The sequence below is a fragment of the Mandrillus leucophaeus genome, unplaced genomic scaffold, assembly GCF_000951045.1.
Source record: "Mandrillus leucophaeus isolate KB7577 unplaced genomic scaffold, Mleu.le_1.0 Scaffold83, whole genome shotgun sequence".
NCBI classification, from domain to species: domain Eukaryota; kingdom Metazoa; phylum Chordata; class Mammalia; order Primates; family Cercopithecidae; genus Mandrillus; species Mandrillus leucophaeus.
The window spans coordinates 2,880,607-2,901,120 of record NW_012109030.1 but is presented as its reverse complement, the minus strand read 5'-3'; the positions used below and the strand labels follow the sequence as shown (position 1 = coordinate 2,901,120).

Sequence of the window (20,514 nt, the reverse complement as noted above, 5' to 3'; positions counted from 1 at the left end):
GATACAGTATATTTCCATAGATCTCTCCCCTGGTAGCCAACAATATGTTACTGTTTGTTTTATGCTGCTGTTTGGGGGCAGATGGTTACGGTAATTATGTGGCTTTCTTCTGCCATATTGTACAAAAAAGCTTTGTATTAGCAGAGCAACTTAAACTCACTTTTCTGGCCCATAGTGACAGATGGGTAACACAGAGCCACAGTGTGCTATGATTAGTGAAGACTGAGCATCTTTCAGATTGCTATACCATGGTCATGCTTGGACTCCTTTAGAGTTAGCTGCCTCGTGGTCCAGGTGATTTTCCCTCCCAGCCCATCTGCTCACCAGACAAGGGTGATTTTTACAGATCCATTGTTGTACCAACTCTCAGCCACAAAAGCATTTGGCCCTTTTGTTACCAAGCCATTAGGTCCTTGGTGCAGTGTCTACCCTGGGTGAACTCCCGAAGTTGGGCTGTCTCAGTCTTAGCCTCATGCCTGTTTATGACCTACTAACAGGTAGCATCACTTAACTTGCTGCCAAAATTATCCTTACACCCTTCCTGTAACTCTCATTCCCCTGTGGCCTTCCAGCCAGAAATGCGGTCCTTGGACCTGGCTTCTCAGCAATTATCCCTGAGAGGGAAGATCCTGGAGATATCCTGAGAGCACACAGAGCTTCCCCACACCTTCAGACTTGCACCTTGCTGTCCAGAAGCTGCCCAGCCCTCCTTTCCAACCCACAATGGCCAGTGCCAATAGCAGTGCGGGCATCCGGTGGTCCAGACAGGAGACACGAACTCTTCTCTCCATACTAGGCGAGGCAGAGTATATTCAGCGCCTCCAGACTGTGCATCACAATGCAGATGTCTATCAGGCTGTGTCTAAGCGAATGCAGCAGGAGGGCTTCCGCCGCACCGAACGTCAGTGCCGTTCCAAGTTTAAAGTTCTGAAGGCATTATATTTAAAGGCCTATGTTGCCCATGCCACAAGTATGGGTGAGCCACCACACTGTCCATTTTATGATACGTTGGATCAGCTTCTCCGAAATCAGATAGTGACTGACCCAGACAACTTAATGGAGGATGCTGCTTGGGCCAAGCACTGTGATCAGAATTTAGTGGCCTCTGACGCCCCAGGGGAAGAGGGAACCGGCATTCTAAAATCAAAAAGGACTCAGGCAGCTGATCATCAGCCTATGTTGAAAACAGTTAAGGAATCAGATGAGGATTGTCAGCTAAGAATCAGTGACCGGATACAAGAAACCAGTGACCTCGAGGACTCCTGGGATGAATCCTCGGGTGCAGGTAACTCCTAAGCATGTGAAGGATTCGGGTCCCAGAGTCACATGGCTCTAAACAGCTGTGTCTGTTTGGATAGTGTCCTCTTCAGCATAGTTCCTGTTTCTGCCTCATTCTGCCCCATGCACCTTTTTAAAAACCTAATAGTAAGCTAAAGGGTTCCAGGTTTTCAAAAGCTATGCCCATAGCAACATAAGGTATTAGAACTCTTTAAACCTAGAAGAAGTGCTCTCTAGAACCAAACTAGTTCTGGCATTATTAATAATGGGTAGTTAGGAATGTGTAGGTCTAGAGTGGGTTGGATAGCTATGTACAAAGGGGTTCAGGAAGGCAAGGGAGAAGTTTTAGAGGTGAAATTAAACAGGTCACAATGTCCAGATTAAGGAAATGGATTCTTCCCAGTCCCTGGTGGAAAGAGGCTTTCCAGGAACAACCATAGGTTTATAGTTTGTCTCAGCTCTGCTGCTGGCTCCAAGCATTCCCTTAGCAGGAATGTTCTCTTTGCAACATTGTTGCTTTGTTTTTCAGGGTGCTCTCAAGGGACCCCCAGCTACAGCAGCTCCCACAGCCTTTTCAGAGGTGCAGTTGCTCCCTGTCAGAGCAGCCCCATGGCCAGACTGGGTGTGTCTGGGGAGCCCAGCCCCTGCACCAGCACCAGCCGCAGCACTCCTGGGGTAGCCTCCACACCGCAGACTCCAGTCTCCTCTTCGAGAGCTGGTTTTGTTTCTGGTGGGGATAGGCCCTTGACCAGTGAGCCCCCTCCAAGGTGGGCAAGGCGAAGAAGGCGGTCAGTGGCCAGGACTATTGCAGCCGAGTTGGCAGAAAACAGGCGATTGGCACGAGAACTCTCAAAGCGGGAGGAAGAAAAACTGGACAGGCTGATTGCTATTGGTGAGGAGGCCAGTGCTCAGCAAGACACTGCCAATGAGCTCCGCAGGGATGCTGTCATCGCAGTCAGACGTTTGGCAACAGCAGTGGAAGAGGCAACTGGTGCTTTTCAGCTAGGCCTTGAAAAATTGCTTCAGAGGTTGATTTCGAATACCAAAAGCTAGGAACCAATTACAAAAGGCTCTGTTTCCTAAACTGGTAGAAGTCTGTTTTCCAAACCTGCCTTCTGAATCCCTGGCTCCTTTTCTATGTCCTCAGAAAAAAACATGGATGAACCATGTATATCCAGATAGTACAAATATAATTGCTAATTCATTTCCCCAAGATTCTCCACCAAATGGAAGACCTTTCAGAAATGCCAGGGTGGCCTAATAGAAAACAATGGAGCCATGTTCTAGAGAGCTGGTTCATCGTAGCTTTGTCACAGATGTGAAGCAGTTTACTTTACCTCTCTCCAGTGGTTTCCTCATCTGTAAAATGGGGATCAATAATAACTCCTGCCCTGCCTACCTCACAGGGTTGTTGTGAGGATCACATGGTTCATAGATGTGAAAGAGTTTAAAAGTTTAAAAGCACTGTACACATTTAAGTTATTAATGCATATGGCCTTGGCTGAGGTAAGGCACATTAGTTTACAAGATACAGGAGTAGGGATGTATACTGTGACTTCATTGCTTGAATCTTTCCTTTGCTGGTCTAACTTGACTGCTTCATGGAGTTTGAAATCTTAATTTTTAAAATCCTTGTGTGGCTCATTAGACTAGTATCAGCACAACCTGTATTTGTACCTTAATCTCTTACGTTTCCACTACTGTGTCTCTGACATATCTACTAGTAAGCACTCTTGTCAAACTGTCTTTCTAGCCTTCATTTTACTGGTTCTTAGTCTCTTATCAATATAAGGAAACAAGAAGTGCCAGGGAGCCACCATAGTGTGTTATGGTTTATATCGATAATCTTCAATATAAAATATTGGCCATTTTATAAAATATTAAATGTATGTAAATTCTTTGCATTTCATATTATTTGGGTCCCTTGATATGCCTAAATTACATCTTGAAGTTTTGGTTGCCATTAGAACATTGTGGAAACAATTCAGATTATATCAGTTTCCAATCTGCTTTTTAGCTGATTTCATTCTTTTCTGTTATTTTTTTGTCTAGTATGTTATACAGGGCAAGCCCTAGAAAACTTTCCTTTTGAGGAGCTTTCCAAGATTCCTTTTTCTCAGATGTTGTAGACAGAAGTTTATGTAGTTAATGGCATCTGGTGGAAGAGAACAGCTTTGTTTCCCTTTTAACTTTGGGAACAGTAGGTTGGTGTGGATAAAGATTGCCTGCAATAGATGACTCCTTTTAAGCACTAGCCCTGAACAGATGAGCCTCCTCCCAACCTCAGACATACACTTTGGGAGAGATGAAGGTGATAAGCCACACTTCCGATTTACTCTAGAAGGGAAGACATTAATCTCTGCCATTAAAGTAGCTTAAAGCTTTTAGTGGTTTACTTAGTACTTTTAGGAATACAAATAGGAATCTTTGGGATTTAAAAAGTTTTCCCATAATCTAGAAGTTGGAAAAAAAGAAAAACAAAGAGTGGGCATGTTGGGGGAGGTTTTATTTTCTATTTTGCAGCCTCAAGTGCTTAGCTGAATGCTGGAAATGCACATGGGTGGAGAAATGGTCACAGCAGCAGTGGGAACGTACCCAGAACCATGAGTAGACAGCAAGCAAGCCGCTCTGCCAAGCCAGGGGTGGAGGTGTGAGGCAGCTGGTGTGGTAGAATATGCTGGAATCTAGTTAGAATTCCTGGATTCGAATCCTGTCACAGTTTGTTTCATCCGACAAATCATTTGCCCTTTTCTATTATTACTATTTTTTATGTTTTTGAGACAGTCTCACTGTTTTGCCCAGGCTGGAGTGCAGTGGTGCAATCTTGGCTCACTGCAACCTCTGCCTCCCAGGTTCAAGCGATTCTCCTGCCTCAGCCTCCCAAGTAGCTGGGATTACAGGCATGAGCCACCGTGCCCATCTAATTCATGCCTCAATTTCTTCATCTCCAGATTGAGGGATTTGTACTAGATTTTTTTTTTCCTAGTACCTTTCAGCTCTAAAAAATTTTGAAATAGCATAATAAAAGGCAAAAAGAAAATGAAATTTTAATTGTAATATTTTCTGTCACAGCAGCATATGTATATTTGAAATACTGGTAACAATTGTAAGGTAGCATTCTCTGGTATTAATATTTATTAATATTCTCATGAACTTCTAAGCACCACACCAGACATACAGACTCTGCTTTAAAAGAGCATATACTTAAGGCATTGAAATGGATACAGCTATATTCATTGTCTCAATTGTCTTAGGCTATTATATGGAAAGATATATGTCAATTATAGGTAGGTAGGTAGATTTTCTGAAAAAACAAGTACTTGATGGAGAGTTAGGCCTGTATTCTATAAATCATTAATGGTAGCAAAGTGCATAAGACAGGGATTTCTTTGAGATGAAAGGAGTGCTGAGGAAGAGAAGTGGAATTAATATTTGGATGTAGTATTGTGAAATTCAATGGGTAAAGTAACCCTAATGTGGGAATAGAAGTCAAGGGAAAGGTTTTGAGTAAGTACACAGGAAAATAGGCTAAAATTATTAAGGGGAGGAAAACTGCAATACAGGGAGACAGTGTGCAAGAAAGCAAGCCAGGAATCTGCCTATGTGGTAGACCCAACCATTACTACCTGAACCCCCTTAGAAAAGCCTTTCCAGCATTCCATAACTCAGGTTCCTCATTTATAGAGTGGGAAACTCATAATTGTCCTACCTACCTCACAGGGGTGTTGTGAGGATCAAAGGAACAGATGAATGTAAGAGCACTTTCAGATGTGTAAGGCACTGTCATGTAACAAGTGGGGGAAAGACTCGAGCACATTAGTGCTGGTGTGTGCCAAGCCTGTGGGCTGTTGACCATAAGAGATATTTAAGAAGGAGGAGGAAGAGAAGATGGCATTGCTAATAAAGGTTGTGAGACACAACCATAGGATTAACTGCCTCCTCAAGTCCATCATGTAAATAAGGTGCTACGTATACCAACTTCCCACCACCTTTGTTTTTCTGTTCAGTAATCCTGGTGTGGACAAATAAAGTTTTCACTTGTATGTAGTTACAGATCAGTCCACTACTTTGTGGTGATGTCTGTGGTTCTTTGTTGCCTCCATTCTTTGCTTTGCTTTCTCCTCTGCTAAGTGTCTTGCCTGTCTGTGGCCCTTGGAGCTACATGTACTTTCTGTCTTCAGAGGACAGTGGCCCTCTTTATACGGCAGTTGAGAAATAATTTTCCATTTCTAAGAGTTCTACAAATTCTGTAAAATATCTTTCCTGGCAAATTATCTTGTCTGGGTGGTAGACAGCCTACACATAACAGTATAAATTTTTCTGGTTGACTTAAATTCTAAAGAAAACAGAACTAGAAAGTGTCATGCTGAAATTCTAATATTGGTGCAGAACCCACCATGAGTACACTTTATCTTTTTTTCCTACTCCTACAGTGTTTGGCATATAGTTAATATTAAATACTGAGTTTAGGAAAAGGAAGAAGCAAAGAGTTTAATGGAAAGAATACTAAACTTTGTATTGAAGGTCTGGGTGCCAGCCAGTTATGCCATTAATTAGCTGTGTGACTTTGGGCAAGCTAGTTAGTTATCTCCTGTCCTATTGATATTTTAGGTGATAGAGAAGGAAGTATGAGGAACCTGAAAGTATTCCAGAGTCCGAAGCCAAATTAGTCCATTTTAAACCCCTTTTGTCTGCCTCTTAACAAGTTAAGGTCTCCAGATGCTCTGTAACCCTTCAGCAATTAGCCACTATGAATTTTCAATTTATCTTATTAAACAAATAGAAGTCACAGCTCCTTGGAAGAAGGGTTTAATGGAAGGATACTAGTCTATTTTATCTTAATTTCTAGATGACATTAAGCCAAGAATCAGATTTCTATCCCTGCTCAAGGGACAGAAGTACTGTGATCATTTACAAGATGAGTGGGAGGCAGCCTGGTAAAGTATGAATAATAGTAGTCTGATAGAGAAGACCTGGGCTCATGTACTGACTCTGCCCCTTGTTATCTTATAAGTTATTGCCCCTCTCTGAAGCTCTTTTTCTCTAAAATAATACCTGTCAAGCCCACCCAATTAGGTGTCGTGAGGATAAATTGAGATAATGTACATGAAAACATTTTGTAGTCTGCATAAGTTGCTTAAATCTGTTTATATATGCATATCTATAGTACTCTGCACCTTTCTATAAACAGCATTCATAGTTTGCTCAACCTTTTGGTTTCTGGAGTTGGTGTGTGTTCAGAAACCAAGCAACAAAAGATGGTCTTAGCTACTTTGGTTTGCCCTTAGTTTGCAACCTTCTCATCTCAGTGGTTAGGTCTTCAGAATCACAGGTGTGAAACTATGATATGAAATCATGGATATTATAAAAAGTCACCTCAAAATATACAGCATCTATTAATAGCAAGGCCAGAATACGAAAGCTATTTATTTTCAAATGCAAAGATCAGTACTTTAGTAGAATTACTATAACCCTTATAAATACTCCATTTCTATCTTCTGTAATATTTGAAGACTTAGTGTTAAGCAGCTTAATAACTTTGTTAATATTTTAATATTCAGTGATATTGAGAAATATAGTCTTCTTTAAACTTTATATATCTACAATACTGATTTTAATACTTAGCTATCTTTATCTTTCTTTATGGACAGCTCCAATGATCCGCAAGCTCAGAAATACATCACGGAAAGTAAATGTTTAGTGAGTATGGTTCTATTATTGCTTCCCTGTTACACAGAGTAATTACCAAGGTCATAACATGTAATGTTGATTTGAAACTTTGCATTTTTATTAAAATTTATTTAGCATAATTATACTTTATTTTATAGGTCATTGAAAAAAATGGGAAATTACGATATGAAATAGATACTGGAGAAGAAACAAGATTTGTTAACCCAGAAGATGTTGTCAGACTGATATTTAGTAAAATGAAAGGTATTTAGCAAAAGATATCTAATAGTTACCTTTAATGATCTTTTGAAAGTTGACCTTAAAAAAGAAAAGTTAGAGGTATTTTTAGATCCTGGGAGAAACAGAGTGATAGAACAGATAAGTAAGGACATATAAACTGTAGACCTGGTTGGGGCACTAATTGACTATGTGCCCTTGATGACTTGCCTTCCCTGACTTTGATTTCCCTATAAGTCATATAAATGGATTAGGCCAAATAAGAGTTCAAAACCTATTTAGTGGCCAAGTAAGCTTGGTGAATAGTGGCACTTCAAGATTGACAGTATTCTGTGAACAATAATTTAGGCAGATTAAGTAGGTCTGCTTTTATTAGCAGTTCAGAGAAAGGCTCTGAGCCGAGTGGTATTCTGTCGAACAATTTGGGAAATTCTGGAATAGATTGTTTATAAGGCTCCCTTCAGCCCTGTAATGATGTTAAGAACTTGGGGGATGGAAGGCAGTCTTTAAATGTAGAGAACTAACATTATGACATTGTGTCTTCACACATATGCGTTAGGAGCTTATTCTCCATGGAGTCAGTCTAATTTAGAAGATGGTTGGTACTAAAGCCTAAGAGCCAGGGTCTTTGGAAAGCTGATTCTGTGTCCAAAAGATATCACCAAAACCACCAGAAGTGCTGCATGATTTAAGAGCACAGAGAAGAAAATTGACATGGGGGCAAGCAAGTGAATTGGGAAATATGTTTAGTGAGATATTTGTCATAAATTAATAAACCTCAGAAAGTATCACTTGTCATTTTTTTCTGTCATCAGAATTTTATATTTTTTAATATGCAGAAACGGCACATTCTGTATTGGGCTCAGATGCAAATGATGTAGTTATTACTGTCCCATTTGATTTCGGAGAAAAGCAGAAAAATGCTCTTGGGTAAGTATATGGGGTTTATCTTACTGGCTTAAAGGAAATACAAAATCACTATATAGTAAAAGCTAACATTATATTTGAAAGTACCTTAGGCAATAAAATTGTATTTGTAAATAATTTAGTAAGGTAATGATCATTAATATGTATTTTTTTTTTAATGAAATGCCAAGAGTCTGGGTGTGGTGGCTCACGCCTGTAATCCCAACATTTTGGGAGACTGAGCGGGGGCAGACCACCTGAGGTCAGGAGTTCGATACCCACCTAGCCAACATGACAAAACCCTGTCTCTATTAAAATACGAAAATTAGCTGGGCATGGTGGTGCCGCCTATAATCCCAGCTATTCGGGAGGCTGAAGCATAAGAATCGCCTGAACCCAGGAAGTAGAGGTTGTATTGAGCCAAAGTCGCGCCACTCCACTCCAGATTGGGTGACAGCGAGACTTCGTCTCAAAAAACAAATGCCAAGAGAACATAAAATTAAATATGGTGTACCCTCAGCTGTTTTGATCAGAAACATTTTAAATTACCTGGTTAAATTGACATTTATGAATCTCTTTGACTAGTTTTCTGTAATTAAGGTTTATGTGGGAATTACATGTGCAGTTTTAGAAAACGTTTGTGATTATTTCTTCACCTTAGATCTTAATCTAAACAAAAAAGTTATAGTTTTTACAGGTCATTATGCAAATGTATTGGTATGCTTTTATGCCTTTGCTATGCAGGATAGAGTTTCATACAAGGTTCTGGGCGTTGAAGTTGCCTCTGAGGCAGAGAATTGCCTTATTTACTTTTAAAAACTGAACACTAGATTAAAGAAATTGGAAAATTTCAAGTGTTTTATAAATTTGTCTTTCTACAGTTTTTGCATAGGCATTTTTTCTTTCAATAAATATGTATTCATTACTGTTTAAGCCACACTGTATTGAAGGTTGAGTAAATAGAGATAAATAGGACATGGTTTCTGATGTCACAGAATTAACAAGATAATTATGATAAAGTGTGGCAAGTACTTTGAATGGGGAAGTTCTGGATAGCATGAAGACAGGACACCTGTCCTAGACTCTGAGAGCCCCAAAAGACTCTCGTCTTTTGAACTTTTTTTTTTTTTTTACATGGACATTTTTGAGAGCTTTATTTCTCTTACTCAGTATATGTGCTTTTTGCTTGTTTTGTCAAGATATGGGCTCTGAAGATTACAATTTTAAACAAAGTGATCTCTTATAGTCATTCATTTGTTTTCTATATTCTTGCTTCTAAAGATCATTATCCTTCATGTTCTACTTATGAAATCTTAGTAGCTTTTGTATAGAATCTTTAGCAGAGCATTTCTAAAAATGTAGAATTGAACATGTGATAAATTAAATTCATTGAAAGCAAATTGTTCACAGAGAAGCAGCTAGAGCTGCTGGATTTAATGTTTTGCGATTAATCCACGAACCGTCTGCAGCTCTTCTTGCTTATGGAATTGGACAAGACTCCCCTAATGGAAAAAGGTAAAGGTCATATTTGAAGTTTTAAGTTTTTTGAGTGCAGAAAACATTTTAGATTATAGCGATTATATCAGTAAAGATTATTATGTAATGCAGTGGTTCCCAACTTTTCTGGATGGAAAAACAGACTCTTTCCTAGAGTTTTTCAAGTAGTTGAGAAAGATGTCCTAGGAAAGCACAGGAAAAACATAATGGGAGAGAAGATTGAGCTTTTATGCCCTTGTCGTATTGCCCTCATTTTGTCCCTTTTTTGAGGGAAGATTTGAAAATTCTAGGCCTGGCCAGTTTCTAACTTAAGCTACCACACTGCTGATTTTTCTGCCAATTCCAGTTATTAGACATGTTTGCAAATAATAGATACTGTTATATACATTTGACAGGGCAGGAGATGGGAAATTTAACATGAGGTTTTGAGACTTCTTTTAATGGTGAAATACTAGAACATACTTATCCCTAATATAGGTGTGAATATGTCTTAATAGAATAGATAGTCGTTCAACTTTAGAGAAGTTAATTCAGATGCCGTGTTAATTTTACGTAATTGTTTCACTTCATTATTCGTATCTCCCAGTTAAGTAAATAAATATGTGTACACCATGAGGAAATTATTTTTAGATAAATGTGAGAATATCAAATTATGCGTTTTAATACATGGGGAATCGGGAATTAGCTCCTAATTTTGCATATGTAATATATCTACAGAACATGCAATTGCAGTAGTAACTTGCATAATATTAACACATAGAATTTCTATGTTCAGTTCTCTTAAAATACACTATAATCACAAATCTCTTGATTTACTTTGAAAAGTTCATGTTTTGAACTCCTTACTCAGAAGAATACAGTTGTATCTACGTGACTAAGTAAAAAAGAACTTTGATTTGGATGCAGAACGTCTCGAATCTAGGCTTGATTTGTCTATAAGTGACTGTAGACAACTTAGTTATTCATCTGAGATTTTCCATTTCCTCATTTGTAATTTAAAGGGATTAAACTAAGTGACTTCTGATATCCAACTTAGTTTTAAAATGTTATTCCCTGATAACTTTATCTTCTCTTGAAGCAATATTTTGGTGTTTAAGCTTGGAGGAACATCCTTATCTCTCAGCGTCATGGAAGTTAACAGTGGAATATATCGGGTTCTTTCAACAAACACTGATGATAACATCGGTGGTGCACATTTCACAGAAACCTTAGCACAGTATCTAGCTTCTGAGTTCCAGAGGTGAGTATTAATGGCCTGAATAATACCTTCTGATTGAGGTTTTCCTTCAGATATTTTATTTTTTTTCCTAATTTATTTTAAGTTATGCTGCTGCAAAGCAGGATGTCGTTTTTTTCATTGCTTGGAAACTGGATATTTTCATATCTAGAGTTATAATGTCCTGTCCAGGCAATTCAGAGGCCAGGCTGCCTAGTGCAGTGTGCTTGGATTTTTCACTTAGTGTAAAGAGACCATCAGATACTGAACTGCATGAACTTGGATTTTAATTCTTCATGTGGTGCTCTTCTGTCTGGATAAAGGAGTGTATAGGCACTGAGGCTTCATTGCCTTCTGAACAGTTTTTAAAAGTTTGGCTCTGGTGAAGATTGCATTACATTATCTTCATATTCCAGTAAGTTATTGTCTTACAGAGTATTTATCTCAATTACTCATCTGCTGCTAGGAATATTTCAGTCTTGTTACTGAGTATAATTACTCCAAAATTCTAACCCTTTTGGATGTTACAAAAGTCAAATATGTAAAGGTTATACTTTGGGTGTTGCTGCTCTAAAAAAAAAAAAAAAAGTAATTGAAATGGTATTTTAGCCAGTTTGACCTAATTGGTTGAAGAAGTCTTGAAAAAGTCATAATGTCTCACTTGTTTGATAAAGATCTATATTGCTTTTTGTTATAAAATAGATGTTGTTTAAACAAAGTCATTCATCACTAGTAAGTAGTTTTAAAAATGAACTCATATTGGAGATGGTGGAATGTAATTTTACATATTTTGTTGTATGTGTCAAATTTATGTGAAGAAAGACTTGTAGGGTTTTTTTTTCTTTTTAATGCTTGACAAATAATTTTATGCCATTAAACAGTGATTGTGCTGTGATTATAAAGGGTAAAATAGGAGACTTTGACGCAGTTACATAAATCTCCTTTAACCTCTGTGCCTCACCTGGAAAAGGGTGGTATCTACTCTACTTTCTTCAGAGTACAGCCTATTATTACAATTACATAATGCAGCAGTTCATGGTTATGTAATATAGCAATTCAGAGTATTAAGGAAATTGGTACTTCATTTTTCTTGAGGTGACCCCTTTAATTGCACAGAGTGTTTTAGGAAAGTTTAGAGGGATTCGAAGAGAAATACTGAAATCTGGAATAAAATATTGTTTCACTAATTTATTATTTTATTTATTTATTTATTTATTTAGAGACAGAGTTTTGCTCTTGTCGCCCAGGTTGGAGTGCAGTGGTGCAATCTTGGCTCACTACAATCTCCACCTCCCAGGTTCAAGCGATTCTTCTGCCTCAGCCTCCCAAGTAGCTGGGATTACAGGCATGCACACCCAGCTAATTTTGTATTTTTAGTAGAGATGAGGTTTCGCCATGTTGACCCTGGTTGATCTTGAACTCCTGACCTCGGGTGATCTACCCGCCTCAGCCTCCCAAAGTTGGGATTACAGGCGTGAGCCACTGCACCTGGCCTGATTCACTAATTTATTATTGTTTAATAAGGATTATCCAAATTTTAGTTACAATATTGTAAATGGCCCAGTAATTTTAAACCTCAAAGGCTATGTTTTTAATTTAGATCCTTCAAACACGATGTGAAAGGAAATGCGCGAGCCATGATGAAATTGATGAACAGTGCTGAAGTAGCGAAACATTCTTTGTCAACCTTGGGAAGTGCCAACTGTTTTCTTGACTCATTATATGAAGGTCAAGATTTTGATTGCAATGTGTCCAGGTAAAACTGAAGTTCAAAAAACTTTTTAAAAAAATTCCAAGAACATGTTTGTTTAGGTATAATTTTCTTACTTTGGGTTTTTGTTTGTTTGAAATTTGTCAACCATCTATAATGTCTTTACTTTTGGGGTCCAGTTTTTGTCAGACTAAGTAGCTGTTACCCAAGTAATTACATCAGTTGTGATTGCTTGCCCTGTTATTTTATGGCTACAATTAGGAGTGTGTGAAGGCATCCTAGAACCTTCAACCTAGATCCTACAAGTGATAAAGTACAAAGGGAGGAAGTGCTGTAGTCTTTGTGTTGCATATTTGCTAATAATAATGATACAGCCTATTCAGACCCCTCAACAACATAATAGGTGACTTGGAAGCATAGTGAAAATTTCCACGTCTGTAGGATCTTATTTTTTTTTAGGATTCTAGTGACTGTATTTGGTTAAATTCTCTTTTCATCTGTTTAGTTTAGCTTCTTCATTTTCCCCAGGCCTTCATGAAGACTCTAGATCTGCACTGCCCAATAAGAGAGCCACTAGCCACCTGTGGCTGCTTAAATTTAACTTAATTAGGATAACATTAAAAATGCAGTTCCTCAGTAGCACTCGCTGCAGTTCAAATGTTGAGTAGTCATGTGGCTAGTGATTGGCAGAAAGGTCTGTTGGACAGCTATGCTCCAGATCTTTGAAGAAAGAGTTCAGGCTACAACTCAAAAGATAGAAAAGGCATTGCATTGAATTAGAATCTCTTTTTGGATAGAGGATGTGTATTTTCCTAGTTCCAGAATTCCTTAGGATTAAGTTTGTCCATGTCCTCGGTATATATTTGCTTTGTTAATCAGTAATTAGGAAGGAAATGAAATTTATAATTTTTCATTAGGGAAATTTTTCCTTTGTCACAAAGATTTCAACCATAAAAGTATGCTTTACTATCTATAAGGATTATAGATATTAATAGAGAGATAACATTAATTTTTAAGCCATTCATCTGCATTTAAGAAGTTCTGTATGAAGATTAGGGAGTACATTTTTCATGACTACAAATTTTTCTTAAAACTTTGTTACCTGCCAGCATTCAAGTTTCTCAGGGAGTACAGAGGGACTAAACTTATGTACAACATGGTCTCAAACTGTCAAGGAAAATCATTAGAAATAATTTTTAAAGTTTTAACATATAAAAATGACAAACTTTCAAATGATGGTTTGATTAGGTTCAATAGGTTTATTGTTGGGAATGCTATATGCTGGGTATGTGTTTTTAGATTTTTTATTTTTTGGAAGCATATAAGTAGACCATAAACAAGATGGGCTTTCACTTGAATTTGATTTTATCTTCATACATATGTAGGTGAATGACCTAGACCCTCCTCTCTCCATGATATTGCACCACTCTTACCTAATACCTTATTCTGATGGTAAACCTGTCATTCAGAGAACTATCATATTAAGTTTTGGCATTACTCTTCACAAGAAAAGGAAAAGTGATATTTGTTTGATTGTACTGAGCCCTGTTTTGTCTTTCTCTTGTTTCTGTGTCTGTGTGTTTCTCTGTGTGTGTGTGTATGTGTGTACAGAGCAAGATTTGAACTTCTTTGTTCTCCACTTTTTAATAAGTGTATAGAAGCAATCAGAGGACTCTTAGATCAAAGTGGATTTACAGCAGATGATATCAACAAGGTAATGCTTTTACATTTTCCTTAGTTATTTTAGGTATAGTTTAAGACTTGGAATTTAGGAAATAGCTGTTGGTACTGAAAGAATATGTTTATGCATTTAAGTATTAGATTGTGTTAATGAATAAGGAAAAATTGATGAAATTTTGATTAATGGCTCTGGTGAACTCATTTTTGTATATTCAGTTTCCTAGCAAAACAGAATAATTCCTTTCCAGTGTATTTTTTATATGTAAGCATAGATAGAGAGATATTTGAATACTTACTATGTGCCAGGCACTGTTTCCAAGAGTTCTACACATATTAACTTGTTGAATACTCACAATAACTCTGAGGTAGGCATTATCATTTATCCCCAAGGTAAGCACTATTATTTATCCTACTTTTGTAAGTGAAGGCACCAAGGTACAGAGATTAAGTGGCTTCCTGAAGATCACATGGTAAGTAGTAGAGCCAAGATGTAACCCAGTATCGTTCCTGTGTCTACTCATAACTAGTATACCAGGCTGCTTCCCGCTCCTTGCTTAGGAACATATTTTTAGACTTTCTAAAAAATTCAAATGTTTAGTATTTTCTTTTTTTCCCAAAATTATTTCTCTTCATTGAACATACTCTTTTTATCCATTTAAAACGAGCCAGGTGCAGTGGCTCAAGCCTGTAATGCCAACACTTTGGGAGGCCAAGGAGGGAGAATTGCTTAAGCCCAAGAGTTCAAGACTAGCCTTGGCTATTTCATAGTGAGACCCTGTCTCTACAAAAAAAAAAAATTAGCTGGGCATGGTGGTGGGCATCTGTGGTCCTCAGCTTCTTGGGAGGCTGAGGTGAGAAGATCACTTGGGCTCAGGGGGTCAAGGCTGCAGTGAGCCGTGATTCCTACCACTGCACCCCAGCCTTGGGACAGAGCAAGACCCCATCTCAAAAATAAAATAAAAATAAAATGTATATGATTTTTAAAATTTTCATTATTAAAGAAGTATTCATGTAAGAAAATTCAGAAAATACCAAAAGGCAGCTGTATTTCTAACTCATGTAACTTCTATGCATAGGTGTGTTTGCTAGCTATAGTTTTGTGAATTTTTTTAATAACAGTTCTAATTCTGTATGTACAGTTTTGAATTTTGCCTAATTTATATAATATAACCAATCCCCCCCCCCCATATTACTATAGTCTTTATAAACACAATTTGGAATAGATTGCTAATGTCCGAAAAAAGGAAACGCACTGTAAATTTTTCACTGTGGTCCTGTTGTAGACACCTGGGTTTGGGTTTTTTCCTCCCCTGTAAGAGAATGATGCCTGTCTTTATACAGAGGCATTTATCATATTTAGGATTACTCCTTAGAGTAGATTCCCAAAGTAAAATACTAGGTCAAGAATAAAAATAGCTTAAGACTATTTTTACCTCAAGTTACTTTCCAAAAGAATTGAATTAACTAATATTCCCATCAGCAATATATAACAGTATACATTTTACTATAGCCTTGTCGACACTGAGTTATAGCATTTAAAGATAAATTTCCAATTGACTGTTGAAAAAAGATCTTTTCACTTTATATTTCATTGGCTACTAGAGTATTTTCTTTTTTCTTTTTCTTTTTTTTTTTTTTTTGAAACGGAGTCTCACTCTGTCGCCCAGGCTGGAGTGCAGTGGTGTGATATCTGCTTACTGCAAGCTCCACCTCCTGGGTTCGTGCCATTCTCCTGCCTCAGCCTCCCGAGTAGCTGGGATTGCAGGCGCCAGCCACCATGCCCGGCTAATTTTTTTGTATTTTTAGTAGAGACGGGGTTTCACCGTGTTAGCCAGGATGGTCTCGATCTCCTCACCTCGTGATCCACCCGCCTTGGCCTCCCAAAGTGCTGGGATTACAGGTGTGAGCCACCGCGCCCGGTCAGAGGATTTTTCTTAAATGTTTATTTAATTTTGTGTCTCCTTGGTGTAAATTTTTATCTCATATTATTTGCCTATTTGATCATTTAAATCTTTTTTTTTAAACTTGTGCAAATACTTTACATAATTGGAATATTAGCTATCATGTACAGCAATCTTTCTTTGAGGCATTTACTTTGCTGTTTAGTTTTGGTCCTGCTAGGGAGGAGTGTGTTTGACTTACTCTTGATCTTTGACTCTGTTTCCTGCAGCTGCTTTACTTGGATGTATGGCAAATATGAAATATACTTTTCTTTTAACTTGTCTATAGTTTGACAGTTTTATGTTTTTAGTTTTTTTTGATGTCTGCTATGTTGTGACAAATATTTTTTGTAGTGTAGTTCAATAAGTATATATATGTGTGTGTGTGTGTGTATGTGTGTGTGTATATATATGTATTGTAACACAATGTGGCAGGCATTTTGCCAGGTGTTTGAAGGCTGGGAGGCAAGTCATATGATGTTAGTAAAACAGTGGTGGAAGGTGCAGGGCTTGGAGACAGACTCACCTAAACATGAAGCCTCATGGTTCTAATAGTTCTAGACTGGGCAAAATTCTTCATTTCCTGAGCCTTACTTTCTCTTCTTATAAGAGTGATAATATTTACCTTACAAGTAAGTATTGTAAGTATAACTTACTCTATAGGGTTGCTACAAGGGTTAAATGAAATGTCTGTGGCACAGCCTGTTGCATATCATGACAAATAAGCATCAGTTCCCTTTCTTACTCAATTGGTCACGAAGCCTCATCATTTCATTATCACCTCATAGTCCAATTCTCAGTCGCTTGAGTTGAGGCGGAATAGTTTTAGGTTTGAAAATGTTGTTAGAGATTCCCTCTCCAGATGTTTCTAAGACACAGGCTTTTGAGAACTTAATAATATGAAATTGTCTTGTTAGTGTGTTGACCTTGGTACAGTGAGAAAACAACCCTCAACGCTCAGCGGTTTTCTGCAACACTTAGGTTACAGGTGGGCAGCTGCAGGGGGCTGCAGGTCTACTGCTGGGGCTCTTTTCCACTTCCTATTCTAGGACCCAGACCACAGGAGCAGCTGCCTGGGCCTCAGATTAGATAGGTGCATATCAGTGCGTACACATTCAGTGTCACAGTGGGTATGACAGTGGGGCAGAGAGATATACCCCACCTACCAAGTTGTGGGAGTGAGTTGGATGGGTAATCCTCTTACGGGGAATGGGGAGTGAATGATAGGGATTTACATGTATTAAAACATTTAATCCTCACACCAGCTCCAGGAGGTAGGCGCTTTTATCTCCATTTTCAGATGAGGAAACTAAGAGGTTTCCAGAGAGGTGAAGTAATATGCCCCGCAGTCATGAGGCTGGCACTTACATGGTGAGGCAAGGACCGGAACTCAGGCTGCCTGTCTCCATCACCCGTGCTCTTCATGCTTGTGACCATTGCCTTCTCATTTTAGTACCTGGGGGTCTAGTATGAGGAGAGTTTGGCTTTTTTTTGGAAGAAATTCTCTTATCTTTTGCTTGAGGGGGACAGGTTTCTGGTCTGAGAGCAGAGAGCTTCAGGGTTCCTACTCTTGAATGTGCAGACTTTTCCCTTCTTCCCTCTTGTTTTCAGCACCATGCCCCACCCCGGTTTGTGCTGTATCTTTGTATCTAAGTTCTATCACTGTGTGTTGACGACCTCCCTCCCTGATGTGGGAGAAGGTGCAGGTGGCCACCTATTTAGGTGAGGGGAGCAGCTGGCGGTGGAGGCGGGTGCAGCCACTCCACATGTGTGTTTTCCAGCCCTTGTGTTTTCACTTCTGTGCTTCACCCTCGCTTTCTGTGGTGTTTGGTACCTGGAATCCTATGCGTCATACTACCCTGCCTCTTTTCAGTTATCTCAAACTTCATCTGAGTTAACTCTTGCTAGCTTCCAAAATTTGTTGAAATCTCAAACTCAAGATTTCTCTTCCATTTATTTTGCCTTTCTGTCTTTATACCTTCTTAAATCCCTTTGTTGTCAGCGTAGTGGGCTTTTGTGAAAGGGAGCTTAGATAAATGAATGTGGTTAATCCCTGTGTTTTAACCAAGCTCCTGGGTTCTATAGCTGCAATTTTAATAGCTTCATAGTATTTCATTGCATTGATGTACCATCCTTCATAACACCCATTCTGTATGTTGGATGTGTATATTATACAACAGTCTTTGTAACTCAGTGGATGTCCTCAATTTCTTTAGGATAAAATTCAGGAGTAAATCCTAGATTTTAAGACTTTTAGTATTTGTTATCAAATTGCTCACCAAAAAGCAATTTACTTTCTGAGTAGATGTAAACCTTAATTGTTAACATTGTAATTTTAAAGTTCTCTTTGTTTACAGTTCTTTTCTCAGAGAGCTTCAGAATTATTTTTTTCAACTTACATAAAGTCTCATTGTTATTTTGACATAGTTGCATTGTTTATAAAATAACTTGGGATGATGTAATAACTTAGAGTATTTAGTTTCCTAGCCACAAAGTTGGTGTCTATTTAAATCTTCTTTAATACTTCCTTGTTTTCTTAATATTTACTATTAAATTATTGCTGAGTGTTATGGGATTATTGCTCTTGTGAATGACATTTTTTAATACTTTAGTTTTCTAATTTGTTTTTGCTGATAAACAAGGTACCTGGTGATTTTGCTTATTTATCTTACATTTTGTCACTTTGTAAACTCTTTTAATTATTGATTTTTAATGGATTCTTCTGAATTTCCTAGGCATACATTCAAACTTATTTTACTGATTAACCCACAAATAATTATTGAGCACACCTATTCTACGCTAGGCAGATTCTAGACACCTGGGATACAGTAGTAACTATGGCAAAGTCTTTGCCTTCATAGAATGAACAATATAGTGAGGACATACAGGTAATATGAATCAGATAAAGTAATGCCCAATTGTGATAAATATTATGAAGAAAATTAAGCAGGATAAGGGCCTAGCTAGTGACAGAGGGTGATTTTTCAGGTCAGAGCCCCCTCTGAGGAGGTGGCTTTTGATCAGAGTCCTGAATGAAGTGAAGTCATAGAACAAGCCATGTGAATATCTACCAGTGTCCCAGGCAGAGGAACAGCAGTTATAAGTGTGAGTGATGCCTGAGGAACAGCAGGGAGGGTAACACAAACCAAATTGAGTGAGCCAGGGAGACGGTGGACAGAGGTGAACTTGGCAAGGAAGCAAGGGCCCATATTCCCAGCAGAAGCATTGAGGCCTCAGTGTGAACAGTTCACTGTAGATCGACGTAGGGGTCTGGATTTGGGGAGAGGGGTCTGGGCTAGAGACACATTTGTTCACACATGTGCTCTTTAAAGCTGTGAAACTGGACAAGTGTACCCACGGGGGAAGCACAGCCACAATAGAGAAGAGATCCCAGGACGGGATCTTGGGACAATTGCAAGCCAGAAGGGCATCTGGCATAGGGGATTCCGGACCAGCCAGTGAGAAGGAAGAGAACCAGGAAGACAGGGAAAAACATGTCCTTAAGGAAGGGAGAGAGCAACTGCCCTGTGATGCTGGAGGTCTAGCAGGTTGAGGCTTAACCTTCTTGAGGATTGACCCTTGGACTTGGCAATGTTGAATGGCTGGTCGGAGCAATTGTAGGGGAGCTGTGGAGAGAAATGCCTTACTGGAGCTGGTTTAATATTGAATGAATGGTGAGGTGTTGGAAACAAGTGTAGACAACTCTCAAGTTGTGTTACAAGAGCAACAGGAAAATGGGGTGGCTGGAGGTGCTGGGAGAAGATATATCTGTAAGTGGGAAGACATTTCTCTAATATGTGTCCCTTTTGTTTGAGACTCTGTCCAAAAAAAAAAGTAAGTTCTGATTATAGCTATCAAATATAAAACAAACAGAAGCCCAGGCTGGAATGCTGTGGCTCAGTGTCACATCACTGCAACCCCCATCTCCCAGGCTCAAGCCACCCTCCCGCCTCAGCCTCCTGAGTAGCCGGGACTACAGATGTGTGCCTATTTGATATATTTTTTTAGAGACAGGGTCTCTGTATGTTGTCCAGGTTGGTCTCGAACTCCTGGGCTCAAGCAGTCCACCCATCTCAGCCTCCCGGAGTGCTAGGATTACAGGCATGAGCCACTATGCCTGGCCAGAACATAAATATTTTTGTGAATGCTGGACTTCCTTCTTTTGTAGATTTTACTAGGGGAATACTATTAGACTGTTACCAACAAACATTGATTACTGGTAATTGGTTTGAAATAGATTTTATCGGCTGGGGTCCGTGGATCACGCCTGTAACCCCAGCGCATTGGGAGGCCAAGGCGGGTGGATCACGAGGTCAAGAGATCGAGACCATCCTGGCCAACATGGTGAAACCCCATCTCTACTAAAAATACACAAATTA

At 38.7% G+C, this 20,514-nt stretch overlaps 1 protein-coding gene across 2 annotated transcripts in view; it reads left to right on the top strand.

Moving 5' to 3' along the window:
• Positions 1-20,514, top strand: part of HSPA14 (heat shock 70kDa protein 14) — a 31,981-nt gene that overhangs the window by 3,425 nt on the left and 8,042 nt on the right. Inside the window, exons 4-10 of one of the 2 annotated variants that reach the window (XM_011968122.1) lie at positions 6,930-6,978; positions 7,107-7,212; positions 8,025-8,115; positions 9,502-9,606; positions 10,667-10,828; positions 12,405-12,560; positions 14,127-14,229. In XM_011968122.1, coding sequence (XP_011823512.1) covers positions 6,930-6,978; positions 7,107-7,212; positions 8,025-8,115; positions 9,502-9,606; positions 10,667-10,828; positions 12,405-12,560; positions 14,127-14,229 — 772 coding nt within the window. Of the gene's footprint in view, positions 1-1,807; positions 3,193-6,929; positions 6,979-7,106; positions 7,213-8,024; positions 8,116-9,501; positions 9,607-10,666; positions 10,829-12,404; positions 12,561-14,126; positions 14,230-20,514 lie in introns of those variants that run through there. The other variant, XM_011968123.1, reaches the window with a different exon arrangement.